This window comes from Anser brachyrhynchus (genome assembly GCF_964034855.1).
Source record: "Anser brachyrhynchus genome assembly, chromosome: 1".
In the NCBI taxonomy this organism is placed as follows: Eukaryota; Metazoa; Chordata; class Aves; order Anseriformes; family Anatidae; genus Anser; species Anser brachyrhynchus.
Genome location: NC_137694.1, coordinates 88,724,322 through 88,743,737, shown reverse-complemented (window position 1 = coordinate 88,743,737; position 19,416 = coordinate 88,724,322). Strand labels below are relative to the sequence as shown.

Genomic DNA, 19,416 nt, shown 5'->3' with positions numbered 1-19,416 from the left:
GCAAAGCACAGAAGAGCTCTGCATGCTACCAATGAAGCAAATGGGGAAATGACAGAACTTCTCGTTCCTGTCGCACAGGAGCATTAAATGTATTTTTAAAGCAAAAGACGGTAATGAGCCTCTGTGTCCTGCTCACGCTGTCTGTGAAAAGCTATCAGGAGGAAACAGAGCACAGAATTGGCAGGTGGGAGCTCAAGTTTTTGCTCTTTGCTCTATTTTGGTCTAACATATTCTTAATTTTGGGACATTAACCACCTTTTTGAAGGGTTGGGACAAGGGGGGAAGACCAAGTGTGCTACTTTAAAAATGTTCTGGGAGTTGAGATGTTTTTAAAAGTAAGAACAGATACCGAAATCTACAGCTGATCAGAAAACAAGGTAACACAGCAAAAGAGTGGGAAATAGAGGTAAAGGGGCAGAATCAAAAGGAGGAGTCATAGGCTAAATACTTCAGAGAAGCTTCCTGACAGTCAGACCTGCCGTGCGTGTGACACGTGTCTCCCAAAAGGAAATGAAGGCCCATGCCTTACTGCTCTAAAACACCCCTGCAGCAGACAACAGAAAATACTTGAGGGGTGCAGTCCCCTGTGTGTGCAGAGGAGAGGAGATGGGGCAGTGTCCTCAGCACGACAGAATTTCTGTTTTAGTCCTCATTTATTCTTTGTTCCATATGTGGCTTCCTGTGCACAGCAGTTACAACAAAGAGTTCAACTCCCCCTCTGAGACATCACAGGACACTACATAGTGAAAAGGAATAAAACAAGCATTAATGGTTCCTGATGCAGGCTCTGTCCAGTCTAAAACCCCTTACCAAAGCTACGTATTTGTCATGCTGCGTATCAGCTACGCTGCATTGGTTTGAGCAGTGCTTGGTCCTTCTCCACACCAAAATTTTTCAGTCTGTTGAGGACTTTTCTTGTAATGAACATGGCTGATCTTTAACCCTCGCCTGTAGGGCAGGCTAGCACAGGTAGCAAGGACTGTGATGTTAACACCTGTGTGTTATCAGAACTGCCCCGCTGAGCTATGTGCTGTAAATCTTCAAAGAAAAATTACAGTGGTGCCTCAAGCACACTGCTCCCTGGCTTTGTGGCATGTCCCTGGCTGTTGGTGCCACATCAACACAAAAAAAGCCTTCTCTGTGAAGATAATATAAAGTGTTTAGTAAGATCTGTGTTTAGCTGAAAGAAATACCCAAAGTCCTCTTTCGTCATTTGAGGTTTTGCCAATGTTGCAATCACCTTTCTACCTCCTGTGCCCCTCCAAAAAAAAAAAAAAAGTATTTTTTTCCTCTGCAATCTAAAAACCATTTGAAAAGCTAGTGAATCCAACCTCACATGAGCAAAGCAAGCACTTTCACTCTCATTTTGTATGAATGGGAAAGGAGGCAAGGAGAGGCAAACTGCCTTGCCTCAGAGGCTGCTACACAGGACAAGGCTTGGACTTGGAATGCCAGGGCATCCTCACTCCTGCTTCCACACCCCGTCCATCAGCAGTGCCCATCAAGAGACAAGAGCTCCTACTCCCTCGAGGCACAAGGCACACAGCACGAAGAGAGGCACAGGAACCGTTCTGTGGGTATGCTAGCCATTCACCCCGCTGAAGCAATGACTCTCAGGTTCTCTTTCCTGGACCAAAATGCTGCTGATAATGAAAGTGAGACTGCACGATCCACGTGGAACAGGGGCGACAAGAGGGTCTAAATCACAGCTGCTGCTGTGTGGGTTGGGCAGGAATCAACCCCAAGGTGTCCACTAATCCTGTACGGTTTGCTCTCTTCTCCTTATGCACCCAATTTCACTGATTTTTTAAATGATTAAAAAATGATCCCATTTAAAACGTTACTTTTTTTTCCCACCTCAGAGACTAAAAAAGTAAATGGCAGTCCTTCTTCTTTCCCCTTTCGCAGATGGAATTTCTCCCCACACTGACCCCCTCCTCCAAATCTGGACTAAACCCTGCAAAATATTGTGAGGTGGAGTGGTGGTGAGAGGCTTTTATCTGAACCTCAGCGGAAAGGTATTTTGAGCTGCCTTAGTAAGAAATTGCTTTGCAAGGTGCAGCTAGTGCAGATCTGCGAGTCAGCCATAAGCAAGTGGAAATAAAAGTTTTCTTTACCTCCATGTCCTGCCAGAGAGGTGTCCTCAGGGCAATCTTTCTTCCCCACCCCTTTCCCTCTTATCTGTGGGAAAACTTCAGCCAAGCCAGAGCAAAATCGTGCTGCTGTGGAGAGTATGTAATATCCACGCTCCTGCTCAGCTTGAAAACTGACAGAGCCCAGTGAGCTGCCCTGCACTACGAACAAGGAAGAAGGGCGGGTGGGTGAGAGGAAGGGAGGGAGGGGAGAGGAGGGGGAGGCAAGGCAATCAGGGTTTAAATTTAGACACAAATCTAAACAGATACTGTCCTTCCCGGAGCGCTGGGCTCATGAGACAACAAGCAGCAAACTTTGCTGCTGTGCCCAAACTTGGGGACACTGTATGTGTATTTTCTCCCTCCCTTTCTATCCACCCTTCGTATTTCTAGCACCTCATCTTTCTCTTTCTTTCTTTTTTTTTTTTCCTCCCCTGCCCCGTTTTGCCTCTATTTTTTTATATTTGCTTCTTTTGCTTGTAGCTGCTCCCCCCACATCTCTGCCTGGGTCTTTCCCTTGTCCACTCTTCTCTCCAAGCCTGCAGTGTCTCGTCCTCGTTGTTAAAGATCTCTTTTCCTTTAACTCTAGCTTCTCTTCTCTCTTCCTCCACACTTTTCTGTAATTTCCTTCACAGTAGACTGTCTTCAGAGTGGTTAGAGGGGCAGAAGAGGAGCAGAAAGCAGATGGTGATTGCATTTGAACAGAACATAAGGCTTTGGTGCCCTGGGCCATGGCTGGGACTCCCAGGCACAGTATCAGCAGTCCTGATGTGCTGTCGGGCAATTCCCAAATGAGAGACTAGGGCTTCACTTGGGAAGGTGAGGCACAAATGCCGGCAGAAGCAGAGGGTCCCCAGGCAAGGTGTCACGGGCTAGCTCTAAAGCAGAACTAGCTCTTTCTGCTCTGAATTCGTTTCTCACGCTACCAGGTCAGAAGCTGCAGATCACTCTTCCCTCCTTTTGCAGGGAAGGGCAGACTTGGACACTGGAAATGAGAAGCTTCCGTGGTGCTACAAAAGCTCAGATGGGAAAAACTAAGCCTCAGGAATGTTTTGCTACGGTTTCCTCTTCCATTCAGACCACAGTGTTGGAAACTATACATCTCGTTCCTGTTTTAGCAACTGTTTGCACATGCTCCTTCTCAAGAATTTCAGTCCCCACCTCCTGAGAACAGGGTGGTGCAGAGGAATTTGGAAACACTCCCTTTGTCTTCTGCTGGCTCCCTTGCTTCGCATGCAGCTGCAAAGTGACACAATTTCATGTCATCATCTTGGGATGATACCTTGGGGGCAGAAGAGGGTTAAAGCATCTTTTCTGAAAGGGATGCATACTTTTCCTTCACAGTGTTTCACAAGTCCCTGCTGGCTGCGGAGGAAAACACTCCAGAATGAATTTAACTGTGACCATCATCATATCCCAGATTATTGTTACCAATAAATCATCTCAACATAGTTGTTCTTACAGTACAGTTAACTTTTGCTGCACCGCATGCTGTAGGGCTCCTGTGGTTCTTTAGAAAATACAGGAATTAGTATATTTAAATCATGATCTCCTTATCTCCCAAGTTCAATATACAGCGGTTACTCCATCCTTAGCCAAAAGAATGATATGCTGAATTGCCGCAATCTCCAAGTTAGGCAATAGGACTAATTAATCTTCTTTTGTTGAACCACTGGATTAGTTGAATCCCCTCTGCTGTAAGCAACCAGCAGATGCTGCATGCAACTAGAAATCTAAGAAAATAAAGATGAAGAATCTAAAAGGAATATAAAAATGAAACTCCTCCTTAACTGGAAATCCTACTGATTCCTTAAAGTCATGATAATGGTGCACTGGGAGAAGGGACAGGAACTGCAGCGCTGAGAAGCAGGGTGAGGTGGGGAAGGCAGGATGCTTTGGCTGCCCATGCCTTGCCTGCTGTAGGGGCAGAAGGAGAATTTCATGCTCAGGGATTTCACTGTCAGTGTTGGTCACAAGTGTCATTGTCAAGATGTCTGCCGTGTAACAGACCGTCAAAATCAGATACCTCTGATGGTTGCTTCGTTCTGCTCAGGGTGTGTTTCAGTATTTTCTTTCTGCTTTCAGGGGTTTTACCCTGTGGAGGAAACTGTCTGCTTAGGCCTCCAGAAAAGGAAACTGCTAGGCAGAGATAGTATCACTTTACCCGCACTAATAAAGCAAAGGGAGTTACAGCTGCCCCACCACGCTTCTTCACTCTATTTATTTATGCTCCAAAGTATCTCACCGTAAAGTAAATCTTTTCTGCCAGCAGAATTCTCAGTGCCATTGCTCTGAGTATGGTACACAATTGTCAGTTTATTAAAGTTCTTCTTTCTTCTTTCTTCCAGAAATAGGGTGCATGTTTTCCTCCACACAGGAAGACATGAGGTGTGGATTTTCTCTAGGTTTTCTTGTTTCTTGTCTGGAAACCGCCAAAATCTGCAACAACCAACCCACATGCTTTAACTGCAGGAACCTTGTGACAAATGTTATTAAGGGAGGTTATACTCGGGAACTGGGTGTTTTACATGATGTGTACGTGCAAGTATGAATGTGAGATATTCTGGAGCATGACTCTCTGCATCTCTGTGTGCATCTCTGTTGACAGACCTTCTGGGATATAGCAGCGTCTATGAGACTAACTTGCTGGTATATGCAAACAAATATTTCTACATCTGTTATTCTCAGGAGATAAAAAAGAAAAAATCCAGCCCTCATAAGTGACATTAAAACAGACTGTAGGGGGAAATTTCATTTGAGTGAGAAAATGCTGTGATTGAGGACCCCCGAATTTTGCGGCTTCCCAGCTGGTTCTCTTCGATACGTGTGAGGCCAAAAGAACGAGTTTGCTTCAGGCCAAACAACTGGAGCTCCTGCTCCATGCAGCGTGCTGGGGGAGAGGTGCAAGGCAGTCATTCATCCTGGCACGCCTGAAGAGGAGGCATAAGTAGTTCTGCCACGCTCAGCAATGCCTCGTGTAATCTTTGCTAGCCTCTTGCACTTTGGCAATGAATTACGGTGAAAGGGGCTTCTCCATGATACCAGACCAATAGAAAGGAGATGGGGGGACAGAGCAGTTCTTTGTTCAGAGACGACTCAGGAAAGAAAGCCTGTGAGGGCATCTGAAACTTTGACTCAGATAGTTGTGTCCCCACAGCTAGCGCTTCGGGTGTGTCCGTGTGGGTGCTGAATCTGGGATGGTATGTTTGTGGGGGTGGTGGATTAGTGAAGGGTGGAGGGAGCTGTGGGTCCCCGCGAGACAGATTGGATCTCTGTGCTTTGTTGAGGTGTTTGGTTAGAGGTTATTAGAGCTTGCCTGTCAGTACCAGTATCCGAGATTGTTCTGTCCATCTCTGTGTCCATATTTGGCTGGTGATGCCTGCATCATTTTCCAGAATTTTTATTATTAACCAGCAGCTGTTACCAGGTTGAGTTTTTGACCCTCCCAAAAATGGGGTCTCAACCTTTCCTGATCCCCTTCAAGTAATTTAATTTTTAACTGAAAAAAAGGGGATAGGATGATCACAGAAAAAAGCACTTGCATTTCAAAGAGCAATCAACTCTAACAGCCAGCATCCTGTTTTGGGCTGGGTTTATACATCAGCTCCTCTGACAGAGGCAAGCTTGCAGAAAGTGAACGTGAACAACATTTTCTCTGGGAAACTTGCTTTTTGAACCCCGTTGTTCTGCTAACTGCATTCTGAAGTATCTGCTCCTGCTTACCCTCCCCTCGCCCCTCAGCATTAAGCTAACGCTCCAAACGCTCAGCCTCACCCTCCTCTTCAGGGAGTTATCAGCAGGAAATGAAGTCAGTTGGAACGCTTTGTACTATCGACATTTTTTGCTCTAGTTCTGCAGCTGCAGTGAAGCACATCTGAGAACACACACACACACGCTCACGTGCGACCACGCGCGCACACACAAAGGCTCACGTGCCAGGCACCGGGCTCGCCTGGGAACTGATGTGACTGGGCAAGCCCCATTACCAAAGATGCTTGAATTACATGAAGGGACGTGGCTCTACAGGTTTCTTGCTAAGCTGTACTAGGCAGGGAGCGCAAGACTGTGTGTGTGCTGTGCACTGGCCACATAAAAAAGTAGCTGATTGACACTAACTGAAACAGTTGAATCATTTCACATGTTCCTGATTGCCAGGCTGCGTCTGTGTGCTAGCGCCATGGTTCTGTGCAGATTAACCAGGCTTCTTCACCTAAACAGAGGAAACTTAAAAAAAATACTGTATTGTACAGGGAGCATTTCACCTACTAGGCCTTGCTACAGTGGCTGTGCTCTTAGGAACACGACCACAGTGATGTACACCACCCTCATTTATACCAGGCCACCTAGGACTGGCGGGTGGTGTACAGGTAGCTAGAGTCACCTCTAGCAGCACTTGAATTTCTTGGGAGAGCTCTGCTTTCATGGCTGATCCACTTGACTTCGGAGAACAAAGTGAACTGGGGTACTGTGAGGCATGGCTGCACCCCCTTTATATTAATACCGTGACAAACATCATCAGCATCAGCCGCTGCCAGTCTCTAGCCTGAAGGGCTCCTCTACCAGTTCCTAGTTTTAATGTGCAACAAGACCTAACAGAAACACAAGGTTACGATCGGAGTGTGGTTGTGGACACAGTCCCTGGGAGCCGTGCTGGATACAGCCATGGTTTTGACTACATCTTTCCCAGGCCAGTCCTACACATCCCCAAGCATCGCAGAAAGCAGTGTCGCAGCTGGCCCTCTCAACAGCTTCCTCAGCATGCAGCCCAAGCCCTGACTGAGCAGCAAGATCTTCTGACTGAACAATGAACATTTCTGCTCCCTAACAGGTTATGTGCAGAGGAAGCTTACTCTGCCATTGTCTGTGGTGGTTGTAAAAATGTAAACTGACTTTTAGCTGAATCCCAGGCCCGTTCTACATCCATTTCACCTTTCTTTTAAAAAAATCTATAGATGAACGGGGCAGAAACTAAATTCCCAAGCAACTTAATTTGGGAACTTTGAGGAGAAGAACAAATAAATGCATCATGCGCAAGCATGCAACACCTTCTAACGTTCAGCAACGTTCTGTGTTGTGTGAAGTTTCTTAATAGTAGTTGTACTGCATTGCTTGACAGGGCTGGTATCTCCTCAAGCTGATAACTAACCTCCAGTTTTAGAAGCAATTTGCATGGTGGGTCTCATGTGGCACCCAGTGTTGGCACTCCAAAGCCCTGAGCACTTCAGCTTTTGCCAGAGCTGATTCAGAGGTCAGCCCCTTCTGTCAAAAGCGGCGGCGAGTGACTTTAATCACTCTGGCTGTCATCTGGGTGCGGAGAGCTGGCCTGGCTCACAAATCAAGCACTGTGCAGAGCCAGACTGCATAGCCCACAAGCGTTATCTGGACAAAGGAAGGTTTCTGTTCATGGACAGACTGCAGGATCTAGACAGGAAGCCTGGCCCAGCTCGCAGCTAGACTGTGTGTCTGAAGAGAAAACCTGCCCAGCCCAACAAAGAACCACGCTATCTGAAGAGAGCTGGCTTGGGGCAAAAGCAACTATGAAGAGGGCAGCCAGAGCATGATGACACACCAGACAGGATGGAGACCTTGCTGACTTTCTGGCTAAAATACACCGTCTCCAGAGATATGGCCCCCAAATTCAGTCTCCAAGCTAAGCTACACTGAAATTGAGATCGTTCCACTAACTGGCCAACACCTGGAGGGAGTAAACAGGCTCAATCTACGGTAAGATGTTACTGTATGTTTATTGTTTTGGCAATGTAAATAAAACATAAGTTGAAAAGGAGAACTAGTGGCTAGCAATACTTTCCTGGCCTTGTTATGCAAGGATCCTGGAAACCCCTAGACTCATTGCACCACAACAGAAAGAATCCTTCTCCTTTCTCTGAGATCTAGCTGGGGAAGTGAGAGGGGCCTGGAGATTTAATTCAGATAACACACTGCTTCAGAGCAAGCTGAAAGGATTAAAGTCTGTATCCCTCACCCTGCAGGTTGGCCCAGCACTACTCATGCAAGAACAGGGCCAGTACAAGCCCCTTCATTCAGCGCAGTGTGTGAGACAGCCTAGATGCCTGTGTGCACTGCCCACAGTGGAGAGTACTCAACAAATCTGCTCTCTTTTATCAGAGAGCCGATGGTATTTGCCTCAATAAATCCTGTTCAGCGCTGAACTCCCACTGGGCTCAGCCCAAATCCTCCAAGAGTACTGCGAGCAGGTGTGCTCCGGGAGGCTCCTGCAGCCGCAGGGAGCAAGGCTGGGCAGCAGCACCCCTTGGCGGCTGCTGCCGGGGAAGGCTGCGGGAGCGCTGCAAGGCCGCAGAGGGAGAGGGTGGAGAGGAAGAAATTGCAGATGTGGTGGTATTGTTTGGGTAACAAAATCACAAATCCGGTCATACGCACCCTTCCTGGTGAAGGACAGATAGCCACGTTCAGTAAATACCTCCAGCTAATGAATTTAAACTCCTTAACTTAAAAGCGTTCCCCCTTTCTGTGTTGACTGTTCCCGCTTTAAAAAAAAAAAAAAAGGGGAACTGAAAAAAAAAGGAACTGACATTTCTCTTTCCCTCATCTCCTTCATATTCTTTCCTTTCTATCCCTTCTTACTTCCATGGCATCCCTTCTCTCCTGTACTGACCCCACCAACCACCTCCTATCTGCTCTGTATCACACTCTCCTGCTCCCCAGTAAGATCCCCCATGCACCATCCTCACCCCACCGCCCGTCCCTTTGGCTGCAGCTGGAAAATACTGCCCTGCTCCCCCTGGTTCCGAGGGCAGGACTGCTGTGAAAATGAAGAGAAAGAAGTGTTTCTGTGTATGCATACGTGTATGTTGGGGAGAGGAAAGAGGAAGCAATGTCTGTTTCAGCTATCAAAATGAAAAGTTTGTTGCAGTTTGTCTTCCTCAAACCCTTCTTGTTCCTAAACCATTTCTTCTAGACCAACTTTTCTTCTAGACCAACTTTGCCCCTCTCTTCCTTACTCTTTTCACTTCTGCACAACAGTTGCTGCCTGTTTCCCTTCAACACTTTCCACTCCTGCCCCTCACCTCGATATAGTCCATAAACCTATATATATAAAGGCAACTTTTCACACGGCCTCTTTTTCTCTTACACCTCACTCCTTTTCCTGGCCTATTTTCTCCTGAGAGATAACTTTGCCCCGAGATGTAACTTGTCCTATATCACAGGCAAGCACGCTTTTACTACCGGTGCTGCTGGAGCAGGTGCTCCCTGCAAGGTCCGCTACCTACCCAAGCTACGTGGCTGCACGTAACGGGTTGAGCGCAACGGGTTTTGGTGGTTTGTTGTTTTTTTTGCCTTTCAGTTGAAACAAAGCAGGTTTCTCCCGAGCATTGCCAGGAGAGGGCAGCAGTGGAAGGCTGTGTTTTGGTGGCCCCAGAGGGAAAGCCAGGCTCTGTTCCTGCTCTCCGGAAACAAGCGGAATATTGTAGGAAATTTCAGTCTGCCTGTACACAACTACAGGACGGTACATAAACGGTAGAGAATGGGTCCATGGTGTATTTTTCCTCGAGAAGAGATGGCTTTCCTGAATTCGGCCCAACAAAATGACTCGTGGCAAACAGCCTGGCACTCCCAGAGGCCTTTCAGTTGAATCCACCTGGCAGACCATGGCCGGATCCTTTTTCTCAAGAGCCTCACAGCCTCGGCCAATGCCACGATATGCACGTGCTGTATGATGGGGCACCTGGGGACAGATGTCACCTGAGAAGCACTGGTTGTGTGATGGGAAAGAAGCCATGGTTAGAGCCCTGAAGTGCCTCTTGTAAGCATGTAACCTGCCCCAGATGAAGGGTTGAGTACCATCATGGTCTGGACCTGGACGTTTATCAGGCAAAGAAAAAGGACTCCAGAAGGGCCATGGGGGACTCTACCTCTGTAACGTATGAGCATTTCCATTAAAACAAGTAAAGATGAAGTAAAACTCTTGGCATATCTCCTGGGAAATCAAAAGTCTGCCTATTTCAATATGGCTTTTGGGGGTTTGACTAGAAGAACTTTCGGGTGTTGAAGTGATCATATCGCAGACATAAATCTTGGAGAAAATCCTTTTCAAAGGTGAAGCTTCCGCAGTCTTTGCAGGAGGGCTCTGCCTCTCTCTTACATAAGGCTGTTCTTTAATAAATTCCATCAGCATAGAATATTTTGTGACCTGAATGTTTTTAGACTGAAATTCACCTTTGCATGCAGCTGGATATTGAGCTAGCAACTGACCCATCAAGCTGTCAGATGGCAATCTCCCATCTTTCAGGAAAAGTTGAATCATGTCTTATTATTATCCCAATTATTTCTTTATACAAACCTTTATCTTGTGACTGAGCACAAGATAACAAATAAAATGAGGCGTACCTCACTATTTATTCATGTGAGCAACACAAATGCTCCCACAAGCTCTACAGTCCGAGCTAGTTTCAGAGAGCCCTCCCTTAGTGTACTTAAACATGTTTTTTTCCTGAAGGAAGGCAGGACACAGACATCTGTCGCCACACTGCACCAGCTCCTGACGTGAAGTTACCTGTGCCCGGAGACGGCAGGACAGACGAACACCCTCTGGACCTGACCGGGCGCCCCGGGCCAGACCGAGGGGCAGCACCTTAGGCTAGCTGCCGCCATGCCCGGAGCCGGAGCGCTGAGCCCTGTCCGTGGCTGTGTGGCGGGGCCGGGCAGCGCCGCCCTGCCTCAGCCGCCTCACGGCAGCCGTTGGCTCCAGTCACCGCCCAACGGCCGAGCCGGGCGCGAGCCTCTCACCCGCCCGTCACGTGATGGGCGGGAACGGCTTCCCTCCCCTCCCGCCAGCGGTGAGACGTGATTGGCAGAGAGTTTCCCGGAGAGGCCTCTCATTGGCTGCCCGCTTCCCAGCGGCCCCGCCCCCCGCCGCCTCTCCTCCTGGACGGCGAGCCGGGGCTGTCAGAGCTGTTTACAACCCCCGCACCCCGCTGGGCTTATCCCCGCCTCCCGGCAGCCCTCATTGGCTGAAGATCTTACGGCTCGCCTCCGATTGGCGGAGAGCAGAGCGGGGCGTGAGGCCCGGGGGGCTGCAGCGCCCGGCCAGCGGCGGCTGCGGGACGGTCGGGGCGGGTTGCGGCGATGGTGGCGGTGCCGCTGCTGCTGCTGTGCGCGGCCGCGCTGGCGGCCCGCGGGGCGCTGCCGCCGCCGGAGGAGGCGGCGCGCGTGGCGCGCGTGGTGCTGCACAGCTGCGACTGGGGCGCGCTGGCCACGCTGTCGGCGCAGGACGGGCTGCGCGGCCACCCCTTCGCCAACGTCTTCTCCCTCAGCGACGGCGTGCGCGGGCCCGGCGGCGGCAGCGGCGTCCCCTACCTCTACCTCACCGACATGGAGATCTCCGTCAGGGACCTGCGGGTGAGCGGCCGGGGGGCGGCTGGGGCAGCGCAGCCGCAGATATACGCGGATGTATGCGCTATGTGTATATATATATACATAGGTAGCCCAATAAAAGTAATAAAAAAAATATATATATAGGTTCATATATCTAAATATATAGAGAGGTTCATATATAGGTTCATACATATAGGTTCATGAATGTAAATATACATGTTCGTGTATGTAAATATATATGTAGGTTCATGTATGTAAATATATGTATATAGGCTCATATATATATATTTAGGCCCCCTAAAAATGAAGTTTTCAGGCACACAAGCTGCCAATGCAGTGCCCATTTTTTTCAAGGTTCACCTCCAAAATCCTGTTCATCTCAGTGGCAGGCAGCAGTTGGATTCTCTTCAGTAGGACTCAGGGTTATTTCAGCGTTTTCTGAAAGCAGTGCCATGTGCTAGATGGGTGTTCCCTGCCTCTTCTGTGAGGACGACTCTAAGCCCTTGAACACCGGACCCTAAAGCGGTGCGCCGCGGTAGGGCCAGGCGCCGGCCTCCAGCTGGCGGCACGGGGCCTTCACTTTGTTCAGGGGATGAGCGCAGGCGGCTTTCTGTGCAGCAATAAAATGGGAATGGGAACTGGGTTCCCAATGACTCTTCTTTCATGGTGAGGTTTCACAGTGAAAAACTCGATCAGAGCACATTTGGGGGTGAAAAGAAGAGGATTTCAGGAACTTGGGTGAGAGGGCCAGGAGGAGCAGTTCTAGGGTCAAGGCAGTCCCAAAGTAAGGTACAGTACCCTAGTACTGTGAGGGTGACAGAGCACTGGGACAGGCTGCCCGGAGAGGCTATGGAGTCTCTTCTCTGGAGATATTCAAAACCTGCCAGGATGCCATCCTGCGCAGCATGCTCTAGGTGATCGTGCTTGGCAGGACGTTGCACTAGGTGATCCTCAGAGGTCCTTTCCAACCTCAGCCATTCTGTGTAGACACCCCATAGTCCTGCAGAGTCCCTGCTGATCATGGTCTGGACGATATCGAAGCAGAGCCCTGGCAGAGGAGGAAGCTGATGCTTCAGGAAGTGCTGAGTGGAGAGATGAGGGGCCACAGAGCACTTAGAGAAGGAGAAATTAACAAAACAATGTAAAAATGTCTGGAGAACAGCAAGTTGGCTGTGTGGGTCTTGAGCAAAGTGGACTCTTGCACAGAGTGCTGAAAGAATAGTAATCACTGGAAGGTCAAGTGCACACCAGAAGACAACACGCTGCCATGCCAAGGTTCTGCGTGTGCGTAATTGGCCTTGTTGCAACTCTTCTGCTGGGCTGGGGCCAAGAGAGAGCTGACTGAAAAGGCTCAGAAACAGTGACCATAAGAATCCTTTAATAAAGAGAACCTTTTTGTTCTAGTAACTCTTACAGCATTAGTAAAACAAACACAAAACTTAAATGGTAAGAACATTTCAGACTTTGTTTTTCCCTTAACCTTTTTTGTTTGTTTCCTGTCCCTCTCGTTACTTTGGCACATTAAAGTAGTTTAATTATGTAATTAAGTGGTGTAGAAAACATATTGTTCTCTTGCACAGTATCTCATCTGCCATACCTACAACCCTTAGGTTTCAGAGGAACTTGAAAATGATGACATAAACTGTTAATGAACCATTTCCTTCAGAAAGTTCCCCAACAGATCTTTTATTCAGTGGCTGTAGGGCAGAAAGATTTGACTTCAACTGTCACGTGGAGGGAGACATCTGATAAGAGATAGTGCTGAATAATCATGAATCAGCAGTTTTTGTCATTGAGCAACTTCCTATCTGTGCTGTGAGTCAGGTGGTGGCTCCTGTTTCCTAAGTTCGGTCATGCACTGCATAGCACTTAAGTGACGTTCTGCCGTGTGGGCTTTGTCTGCTTGTTTTGTTTGTTTTTGAGATGAGATCTTATAATGAAATTTCCCAAAGCATGCAAACTGTCTTTGCTGGGACAAAATGAACTTTACCACGTGGTATTCTGCAGTAGGCAATCCTGTTTTGCACAACTTTTCTAGCTGTCCTCACTACATTCATTTTAGAAAAACAGTCAGATACAGGTTCCTTGATTCTTCGAGTTAGGTGTCTTACTTAAATACTGAGGGTTTTTTAAACCTAATTTTTAATATTCACCTTAAACTTCAAAAGAGCTGACCAGTTTGGGGTCAGCCAGGGGGCTTGTGTTTTCTTTTAAAATTTGGTTGTAATGGATTTCAGCAACAGCTGTGAAACCCATTTGGTTACCTTTCAGTAACCATTTGTCCTTCCACTTAATGAATTTCGTTGTATCATCTTGTCTTCTGTGTACTGTCCTGTTATGTCCGTTGGATCATAAACGGAATTCAGAGTTTTAAGGAGTGCTGTTCTGTGAGATTTCCATTTTATGCTAACAGATGTCAGCAGACTTCTAAAATGTTCATCTAAGTCAGCTTTCAGATATAACTAGGAAAAGATGATCACAGCTTTGTTCTTTTTACCAGTAATTCTGAATTGAATGAAGCACCAAAAGCTGAAAACATAGTATAACTTTTTTTCCTCGCAAAGGTACATAAATCTCTTATCATTTGTATTTCAGGTCAATTCAAATGCCTCCTTAACTGTGTCTTTGGCACAGACTCCTTACTGCAAGAAGCACAAATATGATCCCCAGAACCCCCTCTGTGCCCACATAATCTTCTGTGGGAGTGTTGTAAAGGTAAGCAGCTGAAAGTTGATGCTGGGCAAGACTGCGCATTGAACAGGGTTGCATAGTGGATGGAGAAGAGCTCTTAGCATTTCCGTGCAGAAGATTATGAAGGAATGTCATGTGCCATGATACCAGAAGGCTATCTCATAGCTTGTGTGAGGAAAGCCAAGTAACCAGTTGGTATCTGCAGGAGCAGTGTTGGCATGTCTTTAGCAATGATCTTGAGAGGACAATATTGCAATGAAGAAAATCATCCTACTTCCCCTAGACCAGTTTTGAAACTGAAAAGTCCAAGACAATTCTCTTGTGAGTGAAGCGTGAAGGCTTTTTCATATCTTGCTCAGTTAAGTTATTTGGCCCATCCAGTCTGACATATGCATGTCCAAAATTTTATTGAAGTTAATATTAATCCACGCTATAAAGTTACAGGCATTAGACATAGAAAAAGTTTATTGTATCACCTGGCAATGTTGCTGCCACGGCAGTATTCTTTCTTGCACCGGTACCTTGGTGTCCCATAGAAGGAATTTAGAACTGCATGTGTTGTTTGTTGAAGATCTTAATCCCACTATTGAGGATGAGGTCTAATTATCATTATTTTCTCTTATATGATAGCCTGAATTCTTACTCGGTGTTTTCACACCTCCTGTATTTGTACATTACACTCCGTCAATCCTTTAATTGCTTTCATGAGTTTATCATCAGTACTGAAATTATTTTAATTAGTTCCTCTTGTACCATGTCCAGAACTCTTAACTAGTTGATTTAACCCTTTAAAAATTTGCACATAGTATATTAAGTAGTCACACATTTCAGATCCCATTCTCTTGTAGATTCTGTTATTTCATTTTACATGCATGTATATATGTTTAAATGCACATGAACACTATTTGATTTGTTAGTGTCTCTTTGCGAAGCAGGGGCAGAGGAGGCAAAATTACACCTAAAAAAATGCAGCGAGAATCCATACTTCTCCCTTTTGTGCTTTTCCAAATAGCATCCAAGATCATGCTGTATGTTTTTGCTGCTTACTGATGTGAAGAATCAAACTTATAATGGAATATAAACATATCAAGTTAAATCTACCAGTATTAGGATCTAGCACAAAACATTTTCTAGCCATGGCTTTAGGCTGTTACTCAGTTTTTATTCTTAATTGGATACCATTCCTGCCTAAGTAATAACAACAAAGCCATTTTTTTTCCTTGGCTTTTGTTTGTCTGATCAAGTTGTGCACACTTTAATGTTGAAGAATATGGAAAATGGGAAAAAAATCACCTCCAAGAATACAATTCCAAGTTATGTATGGAAGTTTGAATTCAAAAGACATTTCAAGAAACAATTCCAAATTAAGGTTTCAGTCTCCATAATTGGATAGTTAGCATCATTATTTACTTTCCCACTGAAAAACCTGACATCTTACACATGCCAAAATAATTTTGTGCGTCTTAATAATTAAAAGCGAAGCTTTGTTCCTCATTATTCTGCTGTTTACTCATTGTCCCTCTAGCTTCAAGTATCTAAGATCCTTTAATACATGTTCTGTGGACTTGGATAATTTTAATCTGTACAATGAAGAATTTTTTCATCATCAGCGTAAGGTGTAGTTTTATCCAGTCTTCTTCAAACAAGTCAGTGTCAGGTTGGATCTAGTTTTTGTATTAGAACAGAATCAATGCTGCTTCTAAAGCTGCCAGCCTGCATCTCTCTCTCTAAACAGAGAACAGAAGACTTATTCTTATGTTGATGAAGTACTTTCTTCCTCGTGCTTTTACTTTAAAAGCACCCTTTTGATTTAATATTAAAAGCAACTACCATGGAGTGTTTGCCTCTCTCATGTACAGTTGTACAGCACTCTGAAGATAAGTGGACTCTGCCACAGTAACGAGCCCTTTGGGGTAAAGTGTGGCTGAACTGAAAAGAGTACACTGCAGTCAGCAGTGTGTTTTAGTTAACATTTGTCTTCCATATGACTGTATCTTAATGTAGTATTTTGCTGGCTATTGTTCAGGTGAATGATTCAGAAGCGGCCATAGCGAAAAAAGCGTTATTCAGTCGGCACCCTGAAATGGAAAGTTGGCCTAAGGATCACAATTGGTTCTTTGCCAAATTCAACATCACCAATATTTGGGTACTGGACTACTTTGGTGGATTGAAAATTGTGACGCCAGAAGAGTATTACAGCGTCAAGCCTTAGTAAGTACATATGTTTTGCATGCTTAACTCATTATATTTGGAAGCTGTAAAACTTTTCCTTAGTATTAACAGTGTATATTACCTGTCTCTGTTTTTTACATACGTTTATGTCTTTTTCCCTAAGTAGTCTACTGGATGCAGTATCTGAAATCACAAAATAAGTTTGAATAGGGGACCCACCTACTTAACGATATAAAGTATAATATCTATAAGTAAATCTCTATGGATAACTATCTTGTACTTCAGCTAAAATACAGTTTCTTGGGAGGAAGGACTCCTGCAGAGTGAGAACAATTGTTGTCCTTTATTTGGATTAATTGCAGATTATGTTTTGGTCTAATAGTTAAACATAGCGAGACTTCAGTATTTATGAAGAGTCTGATCTAACTTAAAGCTGTTCTTTTGTTATCTTCTGCTTTATACAAATATAATCAATGGGATTGCAGCAATGTTATGTAATATTTTTTTCCCCAAAAATTGCTTTTGAATCTTTCATCATGATACTGAAGCATAAAGAAATTATGTTTTATTGTCCACATAAAACTAAGTCTTCAAAGCTTTCAGATATATCTTAGCATGGTCTACAAACACACATACAATTTCATTCTTATTCTTACTCCTTGTAGGTAGAGGAAGATCCTTGGTGATGGTGATAGTACAAATGAAGTACTTTGGATGACTGTTTCATGAGATACTTCTTTTTCCTACGTGTTGCAGAGCTGAATTAATAATGCAAAAAATCAAACACCTTGCATTGTTAATGAGCTTGCGTAACCCTTCTGAAGCAAATGTGAATTTGCCCTATCTAGCACAGGTTGAATCATGTCATACTCAAAATCCTTTGTGCATAAGCCGTAAGTAAATTGTATTCATTAGACATGAATCTGGGAAGTTCTTATCCGTCTCTTGACGGTCTGCATTTAGAAAGGCTGTGTTTACTGCAAACTAAAGAATTAGTCCAGTTTTATGCTTCCAGTGCCTTAGTTAAATCATATCTGTTTGCAGGCACTCTCCAGTTTTATTCTATTTTTAATACCAGTTTATTTTAGATCTTTATGGCAAAGTACTACAGGATGGCTCAGCTGACTGTGGAAAGGAAAGCATTGTTTGTGTTGCAGTGATGAATGATACGTTGAGTTCTGAATTCTGTAAGAATTTTTTTTCGTGCACATATACACTCACAATTTGAGCCGTTTTTCTGTTTTGCTACTTGTATTGAAAGTGCTATCAAATATGATTGCGTTTATGCCAACAGTACATGTACCTCAGGCTTTTGATAAGTTCTTGGTAAGTCTTTGGCTGGTAGTGGTTATGTGCCCTGACTTTAAAAGAAGTGTTAGTAGTAGAGATAACGAAAATATCTGACTTCAGTATATCAAGAGTAGTGGCTTGTAAGTTCAATGAGATTGATGTAAAAAGAAATTGGTTACTGATTTGGATTTTGAAATCTTCAGCTTTCTTAATCTGATCAAATGGCAGTATAACAGCTTTTACTACCTTCAGCAGTAGAACTGAGCAGATTTTGTTTCTTTGGAAGCCTTATGCAACAATTTTAAGTCTGTAACCCAGAAGTGAGAAGGAAACTAGTACAGTATAACACAGATGATTCAGCAGCTGCAGAGAATGAAAATTAACGAAAGGTGTGGAAAATTAATTCTCTGTTTCTTAAAATAAGCCCCACACAACCATGAAAAAAAAATTAACGCCTCTTTATGTTCTGTCACATCTCCCAAGTGCTAAGTTCACAAATATCCAAAAGCAATTATGAACAATTAAGTTAGATTTGCCTGTGGTAAAATCATCTACTTGACAGAGTAAAGAATGTGAAAACTTAGTGTCCTTAAAGGCAGATCCACATTGTAGAACAGTGGATTTTGACAGATCAAATCATCTCTACATCTTAATGTCATCATTATACTGCTACTTATCTCAAGTACTGGAAAGATTTATGAAAGCCTTTTTGAAAGAGCTTACAAAGTTTTCCTTCTCTGCAAGGGGAAAAAAGGTACTTTTTACTATATTGAACACATTCTGTGCTACTATTTAGAATAGTTCAAAATTAGAACATGGAAACAATTTATGTTGAATAGGTAACACTGAAATTAAATAAGATATTGGAAATATTTTTATATAAGGTTATTTTCATTAATGAAAAGTGTGGAAACTCAAGTGATCCTATGGTATGGACTTGATCCTTTCCATGGGGACACCGGCGTGTATTACCTGTAACTCCATAAATTCTGATGTACGAGATTGATGATACTGGGCTTTTGGCGAAATTAAACTATTTTTATGACAAATGGTGTTGGTTTTATTTATTGCACATTCAAGAATATTTCTCTCCTTCACACTCTCTTTCACACAAGCGCACACTTTTGGGTTCTTGCTTTATGGTCGTTCTGAAGTCTTTTATGCTTGCTAGAGTATGCCTGGCTTTCCTTTCTTGGTTGAAATAAGCATCTTTGTTTCACTTTTCTTTTTTGCATCTAGTACTGTGAAATAAATCATAAAATAATAACAGTGGATTTTGTGAAAATGAAGACAAGGAAGTCTTATTTGACTATTTCTTTGGCTAAGGCTTCTATTTTGTGAATGACTGCATCGGTTAGCTTTTTACCAATATTTTCTTTTTCTCAAATCTGATCTAACTTAAAGCTGTTCTTTTTTATCTTCTGCTTTATACAAACATAAATAGGTCTTGTTACTATATACATGTGTTAGTACAAGGTATGCTACAAACTTGTTTCTTGTAATTCAAAACTTAGGGTACTGTTTTCAAATTAGGCTTTTCACTGTTCTTTTAATTGCTAACAAAAACAGATCACTGTCTAATGCAAAACTGTATTCACACTGTTAAAAGAATCACTTTAATTTAATTAAGGGTTTGGTATATATCTTTTTTTTTTTTCCTCCTGTGTTGATTATCTTTTCAGATTTGAAGTTCCCATTTGTACAAGTTCCCCTGTATTTTCTGATTTGGACAGCAGGTTTTTGTTTGTTGTTTTTTTTGGTAACAATTAGTCTGAAA

The 19,416-nt window shown here is 44.3% G+C and overlaps 2 protein-coding genes across 4 annotated transcripts in view; one reads left to right on the top strand and one right to left on the bottom strand.

The window, feature by feature from the left end:
- Positions 1-10,898, bottom strand: part of RCSD1 (RCSD domain containing 1) — a 42,060-nt gene extending 31,162 nt beyond the window's left edge. Inside the window, exon 1 of one of the 2 annotated variants that reach the window (XM_080586642.1) lies at positions 10,666-10,898. In XM_080586642.1, coding sequence (XP_080442768.1) covers positions 10,666-10,763 — 98 coding nt within the window. In that variant the 5' untranslated portion in view covers positions 10,764-10,898. Of the gene's footprint in view, positions 1-2,117; positions 2,316-10,665 lie in introns of those variants that run through there. The other variant, XM_080586644.1, reaches the window with a different exon arrangement.
- A 127-nt stretch (positions 10,899-11,025) lies between these two features.
- CREG1 (cellular repressor of E1A stimulated genes 1) lies at positions 11,026-18,688 on the top strand. Of its 2 annotated transcripts, none has more exons than XM_080586721.1 (4): positions 11,026-11,510; positions 14,082-14,201; positions 16,204-16,392; positions 17,015-18,688. In XM_080586721.1, the coding sequence occupies exons 1-3, from the start codon at positions 11,238-11,240 to the stop codon at positions 16,387-16,389; spliced, it is 579 nt and encodes a 192-aa protein (XP_080442847.1). In that variant the 5' UTR covers positions 11,026-11,237; the 3' UTR covers positions 16,390-16,392; positions 17,015-18,688. The 2 variants fall into 2 exon arrangements, with proteins under 2 accessions (XP_080442847.1, XP_080442848.1); XM_080586722.1 differs by having other exon boundaries at positions 11,065-11,510; positions 16,204-16,388.
- Positions 18,689-19,416: the final 728 nt, after the last annotated feature.